General features: G+C 39.9%; 1 protein-coding gene across 4 annotated transcripts in view; it reads left to right on the top strand.

Annotated features, from left to right (window-relative positions):
* KIAA0825 (KIAA0825 ortholog) overlaps window positions 1–15,640 on the top strand; it is a 407,438-nt gene that overhangs the window by 167,632 nt on the left and 224,166 nt on the right. For 3 of the 4 annotated variants that reach the window (XM_047731565.1, XM_047731566.1, XM_047731567.1), the window contains one exon: window positions 1,362–1,501. In XM_047731565.1, coding sequence (XP_047587521.1) covers window positions 1,362–1,501 — 140 coding nt within the window. Of the gene's footprint in view, window positions 1–1,361; window positions 1,502–6,990; window positions 7,095–15,640 lie in introns of those variants that run through there. The other variant, XM_047731568.1, reaches the window with a different exon arrangement.

Below are 15,640 nucleotides of genomic sequence, written 5' to 3'. Positions count from 1 at the left end.
TAGGTGGCAGACAAGGTGAATCTGTCTGGGCACAGAGGCACAGAGGGAAGAGAAATGATACCAGCTAGGTCTGTCCCTACTGCCTATGCTCCAAGAAGCACTGCCCACCGTGGTGGTTCTCACACCTGAGTGGGCATCAGAGTCTTTTAAAGGGGGCTTATTAACACAGAGATTTCTGAAACACACACAGACACACACAAACAGATTTCTGGATGAGACCTGGGAATTTGCATTTTTAACAAGCTCTCAAGTGATGCTGATGCTGCTGGGCCAGGGCCCAAATTTTGAAAACCACTGGCTAGACTATGCTGGTAATTGGATGGTTCATCACTCAATAAATGTTATCTGGAAATTATGCTGCAAATCCCCTCTCTCAGCGATACCCTTTGTTCTGCTTCTTTCCTCTCCTAAACATATGGTGTTCTCATTCACACCTTTCCATTTGAGTCACATCATTCCTTCCCAACACCACCTTATTCCCACAACCCTTATGGTCGCAACCAGATTGAGTTCCATCATTTCCTGCCTTTTCTGTTGTGGTGGTTGTAAGCTCATTTTGGATGTTGTGATCTTTAGCCAATCTAAACTTTGAGATCTTAAAAGGAAAAAGCAAATAATGTTATCAGTTTTCAGTTTCTACTTTTATTTTCTTATCTCTTGCCAATTCATTGGTAAATTAATGTAGTAATATGGAGATCTGATTTGATTTTCTACTCAACACTGATGATCATTTCCGAAGTAGAAGCTTATTTGCCTTGGAATTATTTCTCTTTGATGAAATGATTACCCAAGTAGGTAGCAGTGTGACTGTTAAAGTGGTTCTGATAATTGCATGTTGATTTAAGGCTTTATGTATTAAATAATTAGATTATGGTTGACCCTTGACAGAAGCTTTGAATTCTTTTAGTTTTATCAGCATCACCATACATGGCAAATTACAAAGTAGTCTGAAACCCACCGTAAATTTCTTTCCATGAATAATGAAAGGAGTTAATAGTACATAGTAGGTACTCGTGTATTTGGTAAATGAACAAATAAATGCATTTAAGATAAATGCATAAATAATTTTAATTTGCTCCTTGAAACAAAACCGGACACAGTCTTGTGAAATATAGGCATGGTTATTTTGTATCAGTTTTAAATTTGGCAGGCTACCAAACGTTAATTTGCTTTTAGCTAGTTGAGATTAAATGTAATTCCTTCCCAGAGCAACCCTAAAGTAAGCAAGCATGAAAGCATTTTCAGAGTAATCTGGGAGGAATTGACATTTAAAGGAGTTAGCATTACATCTGTAGTTTAAGGCTATTAATTTCATAGATAAATTAACTTCATTACTCTATCTTTATCTTGCATTTTGAAAGGACTCCATCATCTGGAGAACTAACAGCCGAGGGTCGATTGAAACTGCTCTTATCCCAGCCAGGTTGTAATTGGAACCTGCTTCTAGAAACCCTACTGCATGACGATGGTCTTTTACTGAGAATCCTGCTGAAGAGCTCAAGTGAGTATTTGTAATTACGAAAATATCCTCAGAAAACCCAGTCATTGCTCAAGTTGAATGAATTTTTTTTTTGTCCTACTTGGACATTGGCAGAGGGATATAAGCCAGCTTCATTAGATCCACTGTCAGTGGGGTTTGCAGCAAAGAAAATACTAGATCAGTTTGTACATCTACTGAAAGGATTCTTTTTCAAGACCTCCGAATGAGGGAACATAATATGTTTTACGTGGTGCTGGTCTATCAAAACTATCATTACCTAGGAGTATATTAATACCTGGGGTTTGAAATACTGAAGAAAATTATGCAAACATAGTTGTATGTCCAAAATGGAAGTCTCCACCAGATCTACGAGAGAGAGATTCAGAGACAGATCATTAGAACTATGCTAGAAATTTCAGTAGATCATGAAGAGGGCTTACTTAATTTATAAACAAGCAAACTGTGGCTTACAGCCATGTCCATTGGGACATGGAGAAGTAATCATGGGAAAAGTATGAGTGGAGGGACGCCTGGGTGGCTCAGTTGGTTAAGCGGCTGCCTTCAGCTCAGGTCATGATCCCAGCGTCCTGGGATCAAGTCCCGTATTGGGCTCCTTGCTCGGCGGGGAGCCTACTTCTCCCTCTGCCTCTGCCTACCACTCTGTCTGCCTGTGCTCACACTCTCTCTCTAACAAATAAATAAATAAAATCTTTTTTTAAAAAAAGTATGAATGGAAACTGAAGAGTAATAGAAGACCATGTTTCTCTTAATTAGACTTTTTTTTTTTCCCCAGTAAGTGCTATTTTAGAGGACGGTAAGTAAAAGTTATGCCAATCTAATTATATTCCACTGCTCTCCTGATATATCTATGAAGAGTTTTCTAACCATTTTCACACACCCCTACACATTTCTCCTATTCTGTACCACATGGAAGGCCAGATTAACTTTATCAATCACTAGCTTCACTATCAGTTTCCCACCTCACAATCTTTTTTTTCTAGCTCTCTGTACCCTGCAGGACCAAATTTCCATCCTTCTGCCATTCAGATGTGACCCTCAACTAGTTTTCTTACCTTCCTTGCCCCCAACCCCCGCTATTCACTTGCATGTGTGCACGTAGACACACATACACATAAGCATATTCATTTCAGCCATCGTCTCCAATGTCCTGTGCACATGCTCCCTCCACCCTTGGCTCAACCATTTTTCCTACTTGAAAGACCCTCCTTAGACAACCCAGTCTTTACCAGTATCCAAGGACCAGTCGATGTTCCAGATCTTTGAATGCTCTGGTTCACACTGATCTCTTCCTCTCCCGAACTCCTTCATTACCTTGGCTGCTTATTTGCCCTTATGATATGCTGCCTTATAGTGTTATTATATATGCATATAAATGAGGCAAATGTCACCAGGCCCCATCAGCCTGTCAGTATACAAATGAGGCTCATAGCATTCCCCTGTCCAGATGGCTCCTGTCATTTCTGGAAATTTTTGGTTTCTCAGATCTGCTCATAGCCAGTTCCTCATATTCTCTCCCATTGACCTTGATGCGTGCTACCCAGAAGCCACTTAGAGGAGGTGCTTTACTGCTGAGCCCCTTGTGAGAATATTGCTTATTCCTAGGTGCTCTCAAATTCATCCAATCTTGTGGTTCCAAAGATCACTACAGCTTCTCATCTCACTGTGTTCCAAGGAGAAGTCCAGAGCTGACTCCTCTCCCAAATCCTCAATCTGACTTTATTCCCTTAGTCCCCACACAGTAGTGTTTGGGCCTCAAATCTCGCAAAGTCGACCTGAAAGCAATTTCTTTAATTTCAGACTCTAAGGCCACTCTCCTTAAGAGAAAACTGGCATAAGGGAAATTACTTCCTTGAGTAGCCAACTTTCATTGTTTGCTTATTAGGCATCAGGCGCTGCACTAAGCACTTCAAATTTGATTCTTTTTTTCTCTTTTTAAAAAAATGTATTTATTCTGAGAGAGAGAACATGCATGTGTGCACCTCTGAGCATGAGCAGGGGAAAGAGGGGCCAAGGGAGAGAGAGACTCTCACACAGGCTCCATGCCCTGTGCAGAGTCCCTCCCAGGGCTTGATCTCACAGCCCTGAGTTCACGACCTGAGCCAAAATCAAGAGTCAGATGTTCAATGGACTGAGCCACGAAGGCGCCCCAACATTAGATTCTTCTAACCTAATAAAGTGTTTAGTATTGTTTTCCTCATGTTAAAAATAATGACATTAGAGTTTAAGGTAATGTTACTTGCCTAGAGACTCACAAAGCTGATAAATGGTGGGTAAACGTGGATTCTGAACCCAGCCAGAACTTTCTGTCCCCTGCCCTTCCTATACAAATATTCAGACAAATTAAACTGTTGGGTGGACTAGAGGTGTCTGGAAGAACTGTTATCTGCCCACTCTCAAGGTTGAATTAACCATGACATCCCAATGCATGTGTATTTAACAGCATTGGACAAGCAATGCTCAGTTAGAATAGAAAATACAAAGCTTTCCTTAAACTTCGTATTCTGGGCTTTCAGGCAAGGTGGCTGACGTGGATAGTATCTGACATGGCTGAAGAGTTACCTACTATCATTGGTAAAACTCACGGCCATGGTCCCAGCAGGGAAATGGTCTCCTACTGATAGAGTTTTGTAGAGCAGCCTGGAAAATCAATTGCGACCAAACCTTTTGACTAGGCTGATTTGGCAACCACACATAGCAATCGTAGTTGTGAATATCTAACCATGTTTTCCTTACAAATGTATGCCACCTTTACTTACCAAAAATATAACATCCACCTTCTGATATGTATAACATAATGTGGTTTTTGAGAAACTTTTAGTAATCCAAGGTTACCTATATTACGTTACTTTCAGTTGTGGTTCTTATGGAGTGTGGAAGGGTATTTGTCCCACCTGCTCAAATATCTATCATTTTTTCAAAGGCCGTTAGGTGTTTGATCAAGGTTACATAGCTGTTCTGGTATGGTCTTGTAAGGAATTTTGTTAGCGACTGCAAATACCATAAGAATGAAGTGACAGGGGGCGCCTGGGTGCCTCAGTGGGTTAAGCCTCTGCCTTCCACTCAGGTCATGATCCCAGGGAGCCTGCTTCCCTTTCCTCTTTCTCTCTCTCTGCCTACTTGTGATCTCTTGTCTTGTCAGATAAATAAAAAAGTAAATCTTTAAAAAAAAAAAGAATGAAGTGACAGAATTTACTAATCAATTGGTTGACTTACTAAGCTCCAGCGGAAGTCTTGTCACTTTAAGTTAGAAACAATATACTTAGGGAATCTTATTAACTAGACTAAGATGGAAATTGTTATGTATATAAAAATAAATCCATCTTATGATGTACTATATGCTGGCTAACTGAACATAATAAAAAATAAATTGTACTATTTTTTGTGTAACTTTTCATTTCATTTGATTAGAAGTCTCAGAGTATTTCAGAACTATTTGGTAATTTAGAAAAGCAAAATTTTGAAATAAGATATGTTGAATTAGATGTTTTAAGTTTTATCAACTTTCTGTGGGAGAGTTTTCCTTTATAAACAGGGCCTTTCTAGTCTCATTGATAAAACTGAACTGTTAAATTGGCTCTGGAAAAAAAAATAGATTTTTAGTATTTATTTCCATTATACATTAAAAAAAATAGTTCTCCTTGTCTAATGAGCAATTATTAAATTCTGTGAGGTATAAAATGTTTTAGATAGACAACCATATATTATAAAGATTAAAACACATGCAGTTAATCACTCTTATGTCTGTAACTTTTGGTTTTGCTGTGCGAAAGTGATTTATCAGAATTTCTATTTATTTTTTTTTAAATCGGCAGATCCAAATGAAATGATTGTCTTGTTGTATGAGATGCAACCTCACTGAGGGGGGAAAATAGCAAAATTTAATAAAGGAATGGTTAAATTTTAATTTACAATATATGCTTCATAGGCTTCAAACTTCTAGGAAGTGAAATCATGTTTTTGCCATGGGTAATAATTACTCCTGTATAAAAATATGTAGCATTTTGGGGCACCTGGGTGGCTCAGATGGTTGGGCGTCTGCCTTCAGCTCAGGTCCTAGGATCGAGCCCCACATTGGGCTCCTGGCTCTATCAATGGGGAGCCTGCTTCTCCCTTTCCCTCTGCCTTTCCCCCTGCCTGTGTGCGCTCTCTGTGTCTCTCTCAAATGAATAAATAAAAAAGCCTTTAAAAAGAAGATGTAGCATTTTGAAGGAGTGATTCCACTGCTAAAACTTGATGAAAATAAACCGATTTCACATGGGGGTTGGTTTCTGACATTTTTTGGGTACAGGTCAGTTGCCATTAGAAGGTAGTGTTTGTTGGTTTTATTTTTAAGAAAGGCCATCTTAAATTTGAGGGGAAAAAACTGTCAATTACAGAGGTTTACAGAAGATTTTGAAGCTTTAAGATACTATTTCAGATTATTGACTTTAAAAACTAGGATGATGGTTTCAGTAATTACTTCACTAAAACCTCATGGCCAAACCAGTTTCTTACATGCAACATCAAAGGAACAAATATTTGGCAATTCCCCATTTGTTAACAGGTGGCCTTTTCCTGTTAGTGACACTTGAATGAAGTGTGACTAACATTCTTTCCTTTGCCCATTAGCCCAAGAATGATTCCCAATGAAACTTCTTGGCTTTTGGCAATTTTCACTTGTAATATAACAACAAGCAAGCAAATACATAATATTTAATATGTTTCAGACATCTTTTCTAAGTGCTTTAAATGTGTCTATTCACTGAATCCTCATGACAACTCTGTGTTGTGTAGTAGGAACAACTTTCACCTCCATTTTAAAGGTGAAGAAACTGAGATGCAGAGAAATGAAGTCACTTGACCAAGTGACATAAGACTGGCAAAGCAGGCTTTGATCCAGACAGCTGGCTTCTGGAGGCTGTGCTTTCCCCACCATGCCACACGGCATCTAGGCAGAACCAGAGGAAGTTTCCCAAATTGTGGAGCTGCACAATTCCTGGAAGCTCTCAGAAACCCGTATAGTGCATAATTCTGATAGTACTGTTCATACTTTTCAACCTTGTAACAAAGTGCTTGAAGGTATTTGAGAAGCAGACCTACACAAAACTCTAGAAAAAGAGCTGCTACCACTAAAAAGGGGTGGTTGGCTTAAAATAAATGAATCCATTCAAAATTCTGTTATTTTACAGTTAATATTTTCCTGATCTTTTGGATAATGAGAGGGTTGTTATGGCAGAAAATTGGTATTTTTTGTATACTGTGTGTGTGTGTTTCGTTTTGCTTGAAAAGTATAACCAAAGTGATGTTTTCTAACTGTCTTGAAGGAGATGACCAAAAGTAAAAATATGCTGCCTCTTGATACCCTTAGTGAATCTAACATGGATGTCCTAAGCTGCTTTTGCTAGTGATGACATCTGTACTCTGATTTGTTCAATCTTTTTTTCTTCACTGGATTTGTACTCTATTCGTATTAGGAACAGTAGAACCTTATTTGTTTGTTTTTGTCCCAGTCTTTTCAAACCATGGATCCTGTCCTAGAATGCCGATGGACTGACTAGCTTGAGAATATGGATGGGCTACGAAGAACTCTTACAGTCCCAGAATCAGTTACCACCTAGGGTCTGCTGAGTCTCCTTGAGGGTGTGCTGCTGGTAGAGTATTATGTAAAGCAAAGCTTCTTGCCTTTAACCTGCAAACACATCACCTGGGGAGCTTGTTAACCCTGCAGATTCTGGGACGCTGGGGTGGCTCATTTGGTTAAGCCCCTGCCTTGGGCTCAGGTCATGATCCTGGGGTCCTGGGATGGAACCCGCAATTGGGCTCCCTGCTCAGTGGCAAGCCTGCTTCTCCCTCTCCCTCGGCCTGCAGCTCCCCCTGCATGCACTCTCTCTCCGTCAGATAAATAAATAAAATCTTAAAAACAAAACAAACAAAGGAAAAAACAGAACAAAAAACAAAAACTGCAGATTCTGATTCAGTAGGTTTTAGGATGGGGCCTGAGACTCTGCATTTCTCACAAGCTCCCATGTGATGCTGCCCCTGTTGCTACTGATCCCTGGACCACGTTGTGAGGACAAGGCTATCCAAAAAGGTATCTGTTGCTATAGAGGGCAAACGAATTTGACTAGGTGGCCTGTCTTGCCATTGTATTCCTGACTTTTGAAGAGACGGAATTTACTTAAGAATATTTATAAACCCTTTTATCAAGAAGTTCACAGCAGTCAGAAAGCTTGATCTTACTCACATACAGATCTGATACTGTCACTCCCCTGCTAAATCCCTTTAGTGGCTTCCCCCTACTTACCAGGTAGGGACCCTGAGACATGAGCAATGCCCGTCGTCCTCTGGCTGTGGCTCATATGTCCAACGTATTGTTTCCTGCTTCCTCCAGCTTAGCATGCACATTCTGGTCTAGGCTGTACATCCTAGATCTGTATATTTATAACAGCAAAGTCCCTGCAGAAGTGTCTTGAGGAAAGAGGCAGCTACTGTTAATACCAAGGACCTTTCACTTGACCCATATGCCAAGTTCTTTTCTGATGCAGAACCTTTGAAATGTTGTGGGGTTCTGTGCCTATAATCTCTTTCCTCTCCATTTTCCTGGCAGCTGCGAATCATCTTTCAGCTCAAATATTACTTCCTAGGAAGTCACCTTTGGTCATTCCGTAAGGTCCCACTGTAATTCGTTTGGTAACACTTTCTATAGTTTTTAAGTGAATGGTTAATGGACATAATTGGGTACTTAATGTCTGTCTCAGCTGCTGCAAGTTTCAGAAGGGCAGGGATGGGTCACCATTGTATACCGGGGCTTGGTCTAGTCCCCCACACTTCAAACTGATACTAAGCATGTAGAACATGCTTCAAACGCATCAGTTGAATGAACAAATGGAAGCCAGTTAAATTTCCATGAAACATTTCTGTTTCATTCTTTTTTTTTTTTTTAAATAAACATAAAATGTATTTTTATCCCCAGGGTTACAGGTCTGTGAATCGCCAGGTTTACACATTTCACAGCACTCATCATAGCACATACCCTCCCCAATGTCCATATACCCACCACCCTCTCCCGTCCCCCCTCCCCCCAGCAACCCTCAGTCTGTTTTTTGATATTGAGTCTTTTATGGTTTGTCTCCCTCCCAATCCTACCTTCTTTCATTTTTTCTTTTCCTACCCCCCAAGCCCCTGATATGAAGAAGTGGAGATGCAATGTTTCATTCATTTTTAAATGGAGTGCTAATATTGACCTTATACGTTCATTTTGAGGCTTAGGACAGTAAATATTTATAAAGTGCCATTGTTTGGCACTTAGTAAGTACTTAATTTGTATTCAGTTCTTTCCTTCTCTTATACTGGATGCCTGGAAGAATATACCTGATGTATTTTTCTTCTCCCATCACTCCTCCTGTGGCCCAATTCAATGGTCTCTCCCTCCGCTTGTCAGTAACTCTGCCCTCTGTCTAAGTGTACATTTAAACACCTTCTAGGAAATGGGGCTTCTCTTTTGACACCAGTGTGTCTGAGAAGGTATTGCCCGAGCAGCTGTCAAGATGCTAGTGTATGAAGATGAGAACTGGGCCAAATAAATATTCCCAGGTTCTAAATATTACAACACTCTTTGAGAACCTTCACATGCAGCTTGGGAGACTGATAGCATGAATTTTGCTGTAATGCTTCTCCTACGTAGAATCAAATTTAATCTGGCTTGACAGTGGCTGAAATATTTTATATTCTATCTCTTGATGGCACCTAGAAAATGTCTAATTTAACTACAGGAACATGTGTCTTCTTTAGTAGTTAATGTGCTTCTAGTGTTAGCGTGCAAAATGATTGGGCATTATATTACAAGTGATACTATTATCATGAATTTATGTAGCATCTTTTTCCCCAACAACTCAAAGCGATTTAAAGTATTATTTCCTTTATGACCCTTGGATTATTAGGACCATTTTATAAATGATGAAACGTTGATACAGAGAAATTGAATAAATTGCCCACTTGATGTTTAAGAGGTCCTTGTTAGAAGAAAGAAGGGCCATTATTTTGTGACAGTGTATCTATTGTTTTTAAATGAATTCTAAAATAAAAAACTCAGACTTTGTGAAGGTATTCATTCTTAGAAATAAGAAGCAATGTTCTTCTGAATTAATTTCTGAAAATGTTTGGTTACTTGGTTTTATAAGTATATTTTCCATTTGACTAATATTTAATGGGCCTCAACTAGGTACAAGGCACCTTTATCTGGAGAATACAGTGGTAAGTGTTACATGCCACATTGCGTTTGTATTTGGGGAAATTAATTGCTGGGGGAAAATTGGAGAGGGCAGACCTTATAAAGTAAAGAAATAGAAAAAATTAGGTTAAGTTCAGCTGCTAATAAGTACCATGGAGTGCTTTTCTAAAACAGAGTGACTGAGGAAAGACTGACAGATTGGGTGATAGGCAGAGGCTGCCCTGAGGAGTGGACACAGACTCTACTTACAGGTTTTTTGGGAGTAGTTAGAGGATGTTTTTCAGTATTAGATATTTGGAATATATGTACAGTTTCTTCCAATATTCTGGAATAGGAGCCAGCAAACCTTTTTACCAAGGGCCAGATAGTAAATATTTTAGGCTTTGTAGACTGTGGTATCTCTGTCACAACTACCAAACGCTATCACTGGGGCATACAAAAGGTTACAGGCCACCGTAAGCGAAGGAGCTTGGCTTTGTAGGGGAGGAACTAGTTTTCGTCAGCCGTCTTAGGGTTCCTGATTGTGTTTAAAAATTTAACTGACAAACACACATTAACGGGAGAAAAATCGTAGAAATTTATTTAATTCAAGTTTTACATGACACAGGAGCGTTCATAAGGACATGAAGACCCAAAGAAACAATTTAATTGGAGTATTTTTATGTCAGGTTTGTTTAAGGAAGAGCAGACAGTCATGGAGAAACATGATAGGTCAAAGAGTATAAAGTAAATGTAATAAGTTGGGGGAAGCTTAGTAAGGCCTACTTGTTAGGATCCTTCATAGTGTCCTTGGACTTGGGAGATAAGGATGCTCCTATCCTCATAGAGAGGGCACCTGTCACATGTAGATTTTATGAGCTGTTTCAGGAGCAAAGAGCAGGGAGAAAGTCAGAGTGACCTTTCTGCTTCTGCTATTTTCTCATACTCCCTCGGCCTCAAATAGTCAGTATGTTGAGTACCATATTTGAGGTAGCATGTCTGATTCCCATCAGCTGTATTCCAATGAAGGTTTATTTACACATGCTGAAATTTGAATTACACATAATTTTGTGTGTCACAAAGGATATCCTACTTCTGATTTTTTTTCAACCATTTAAAATTGTGAAAACCATTCTTAGCTTGTGAGCGGTGCTAAAACAGGCATCGGTCTGGATTTGTTCCCTGAGCTTGCCAACCCTCGTTCTAGAATATTGTGTGCCACCCAAGCTCCCACGGTGGCTTCATCACCTCTCTGCACTATAGTTATTTGGAGAGGAAACCTGCATATAGCATTAGCATGGCACTTTTAACTTCTCTCCCAAGGTCTGGGTAGACATTTCCACTGGGTAGATAGGCTTGGTATCACCTACAGAAGGAATTGCCCTTCGAAATAGCTTTGACTGGGTTTGACAATATATGGACATCTAGGGACCTTGTGTATCAGGGAGCTCAAAACTTATCCCTTACTACCTAGGACTGCCACCTAAAGAATTGGACCAATTAGTCCACCTATGCTTAGAGGTCATCAGATCCTGCCCAAAGTATCATGGTCTTTTCTTGGTGCAACTTGCTTAAAGGGCAATTGCCCATTTAAGAGTGAAAAGTGATTTAAAAAAAAAAAAGAGTGAAGAGTGATAAGATGTTAATGAGGCCATACCTTACTTAAATAAACCGGGTGTTTATAACTTGAAGAAGAAAAGCCTAGAGGAGGCAGGAGAGCTAGCCTCATATGTTTTAAATATTCATGTGAGAAGAAAAAAAAGTAGGCTGTCCAAGTCAGCAAGTAGAAATACTTAGGAATAAGTTAAAAGGAGATGGATTTTGGCTGTCACTCTGTCAGTCAGAAAACCTGAATTCTCATCCCTAATTGTACTTGAGGAAATTGTTTACAACTCTCTGCTTCTTTTCTTTATCTACTAAAGAGATAGAGTCGATTTCTCTAGTCCTTTCTGATAACAGTGTTCTATATGTTTCTTAAAAATGCCAGCTTGGTAACTTGAGCTGCCCAGCAGAGGGACGGGCTGCCTGGTTGGCAGTGGAAATCCTACCACTGAAAGTATTCAAAAAGAGGGAGGTCACAATTGTCACAGATACTAGAGGACTTTTTATTCATTCACTCAACAAATGTTTACTCATTTGTTAACCAAATATTTACTGACTTCTCTGTAAGGTGTCTGCCAGCCATATAATTTCATTGTGTTTCTTAATCAGATAGTTAGAACTTGGTATGTATCTGTGGGTTAAGAATCAGTTTTTGAAGACCTGTTTTGGCTGTGCTTTGTTATCCTTGCCAGTGTCCAACTGGTAAGAATCCTTCTCTGCTCCCATGATTCAGTTGAGTTAAAATTAAATTCAACTTTGGTGACAGGGTTTCTTTTCAAATTGGCAATCTCCTTATGCAGCGTAACCCTTTGTACTTCTACCTTGCTTCCTTTTTCCATTGGTACTGCTCACTTTCATTTGCAAACCTAAAGGGCTTGAAGTTAATTTAAGAGTGTATTTGTAAACATTAGTGCCAGGATTTCTAGATTCAGTTTTATAGAATAGTAGTCCTGCTAGATGTAATACTAAAAAGGGTTTTATGGTAAAAAAAAAAAAATGCTTAAAAAAACACTATATACTGGGGCGCCTGGGTGGCTCAGTGGGTTAAGCCGCTGCCTTCGGCTCAGGTCATGATCTCAGGGTCCTGGGATCGAGTCCCGCATCGGGCTCTCTGCTCAGCAGGGAGCCTGCATCCCTCTCTCAATCTCTGCCTGCCTCTCCGTCTACTTGTGATCTCTCTCTGTCAAATAAATAAATAAAAATTTAAAAAAAAATCTATCATTTAGAAAAAAAAAAAAACACTATATACTAAAATCCCTTCTTGCCGAGGCACAGGGCTCGTGAATAATTAAAGGCTCTGAGAAATCCTGCAGAAAACCAAAGTGTTTAATATTGAAGCTAGCACTTCCAGAACATATGTACTGCTAACCATTAACATCCCATGAAATGCACTTTGGAGAAAGTCTTACCTTGTGAAAAGCATAAAGAAGAACTCTAGAAGATACAGATAGATAAAGATAAAACTCTTTTGCAGAGGTTTGCCTATCTACACTTACAAATTTGTAGATATTGCAAAATAATTTTTTAAATTTATTTATTTGTCAGAGATAGAGCACAAGCACCGGAGGTGGGGGGGTAGGGTGGGGGTGGAAGGCAGAGGGAGAAGCAGGCTCCCCGCTGAGCAAGGAGCCTGATGTGGGACTCCGTCCCAGGACCCTGGGATCATGACCTGAGTCGAAGGCAGAAGTTTAACCAACTGAGCCACCTAGGTGTCCCAATTCTGTGTGTTTAAAAATTATGTGGGGGACGCCCGGATGGCTGAGTCGGTTAAACGTCTCACTGACTTAGGTCATGATCTCAGGGTCCTGGATCGAGTCTCACATTGGGCTCCTTGCTCAGCGGGGAGCCTGCTTCTCCCTCTGCCTGCCTCTCCCCCTGCTTGTGCTCGCTCGCTCGCTTTCTCCCTCTCTCTCTGATAAATAAATAAATAATACATAAATAAAACACACAGAACTGCCTGTGCTTCTCATGTAAAGATTATCAGTTTTCAAGGAGTTGGAGTCCATTGTCTAATTTTAAATCTCTAGTGAATGTAGCTATTCTTTTGATGACTTAGAGAGTACTTTCCTATTTTATTCATTACGTGTCAGCCTCTTTGAGATTTAGTTTCTTCACCTGTTTAAAAAAAATGGAGATAATATCCAATTAGTAGAGTTTTTGCGAGGATTTAAATAAATGGGTGAATGTATGCAAAACACTGAGCTTAGAGCCAATGCCATGGTGGATATTCAATGAAGACGTTTCTCCCAACTCTCTGCAATCGTAGCCCTGAATTTGGGACTGTGGATAATCAAAAGAGGTAGAAATCTGATGTTTAGTTTCTTTGGCTACTGAGGAACATAGCACAGAATAAGTCAGAAAAGCTTTAAATTGCATAGAGCATTTTAGAACATAAAGCAGGAAGATAAATCCCAGGAAAAACTTGGGAAAGAAGATCTCTGAAAAATAATAATTTTTTTTCTGGTCTTTGTAGTTTAAGACCTATTTCACAAGACTTTTTCTTTAAGATTTTGGATTTTGCCAAAGGAAGAACAGTTTGAAGGGGGGAAAAGTTATAATCGAGCCATGTTTAATCAAAAACTTGTAAATAAATGGCAGGTCTTTATATCTATTGTTACCTTGTATACAACAGACTTCAAGCTAATATTCAGGTCAGGTTTCAGTTTTCTTTTTTGTTAATTTTCCTAGTGAACTAGGCTGTGACATTCAAATTTACTGCTTCTTTAAAGCAATTTTCATGTGATAATCCACCCCCTGTGGAGTGCATCTCGGGTATTAATTTACTGGCCTGGTGTTTTAGGTTTGGAGTCCTGGTTTTATATGCTCCATTTTCTCTTCTGTACTTTGTGTCTAATACCTGTGTCTAAAGTGAATCTTTGAGCCTCCTCCCTTTGGTTAGGGATGCTCGTTAGAGCCTGGTTACTTCAGCATCCCTCAGCTCACGGCACTCTCTTCAACAGCATTGCTGCCAAATCCTTTTTAGTGACTCAGCAGGAGTTTGTCATTAACAGCATTTTTGTAGAAAGTAAAAATTAAGCCGTCTTGGAAAGCAAAGTGCTAGTATACCACGTATGTGTACATCTCTGGTAGCAATAAACATAGTCTCCTGGTGGGTTTGTGGTGGAGCTGCTCGCCTGATACCACCCTTCCCTTGAAGCCCTAATGAGTTCGGTTCTCCATCATGTCTGCTGTGAAAAGGGCCCTTCAGTGTTACTGAAAAGGCAATCTGTTTTCAAATCTTATATTTGTTTATAGAATGTATAAGACATTTGATAGATCAAGGAGAGGCAGATGGAATTCAAAATAGCAGCTTTATTATTGGTAAAACCTGGGTCAGAAAATATGGCTTTAAATATGGCTTGCCTACACGGATCTCCAGAGTTAAGTTGATCCTTCTGTCTCTCCCAACTGCTCTAGCTGCCCCCTTACCACCAACAGAGCTGAAAGTCCTGGGATTCCCTTGCAATAGCAGAACTGGCCCTAATAGACTAACAGAGGGGAGAACAGACCAGGGAGTGCAAGTCCCGGAGGTCCGGTGGGCCCCAAGCTCACCACTGAGAAGAGTCCCCACTCCTTCCTTACCTTGAGGTGTGGAGAAAGACAGGAGTGTGACTCATATTAAAGGGGAAAACAATAAGGGAGTACAGGCCTTGGTTAGTTGTAGATCTGATGGGAAAATACCTCTTGGGTAAAATTATTGATTGAGGGAGATGAGGCTAAATGGCTCACATTTGTCCAAACAATGGATACTTTATGCAGATCTACAACTCATTGATATTTATGTCTTTCATGACTGAAGATTCTATAAAAACACACCTGGAGGATTTTACATCAAATAAGCAAGAGCCTGGTCCAGAAGGCAGAGGGAAAGGAAGAGGAAAGGGCTAGACCTACATGTGGAGGACAAGGGAAGGGACTACCTTAAAAAGAAGGCAAAATTCATAGAACTCTAGCTGAGTCATCTTGAAAGGAATGGGAGATAGGAGAATAAAAGAGAACACAGAGGAAAATTCCTGTAGTATAAGAAATTCACAATCTAAGGAAAACCAAGGTTTGTGCATGAGTGCCTCACAAAGGTACTGGTCTTCACCTGGTTTCCAGGGCACAGACCTTAGAAACATCTAAAATCCGCTGAGGCTCACTCTTCATTCAGACCTTTTTAGACAGTGGGTGAAGTTCGACTTAGAAATTGCGTTGGAATATTGGAGGTAATAGGAAATGGTAAGTGTGGATTTGTGAGGCATGGTTTATGGAGGACTTTAACCAACTGAGCCACCCAGGCGCCCCTATGGGGGACTTTAAAAGGTACCAGTGGAGTTAGATTTAATGCGTATTCTGGGGATTGTTTT

This window comes from Lutra lutra, chromosome 5, assembly GCF_902655055.1.
Source record: "Lutra lutra chromosome 5, mLutLut1.2, whole genome shotgun sequence".
Lineage (NCBI taxonomy): Eukaryota > Metazoa > Chordata > Mammalia > Carnivora > Mustelidae > Lutra > Lutra lutra.
This window is presented reverse-complemented; position numbering and strand designations above follow the sequence as displayed.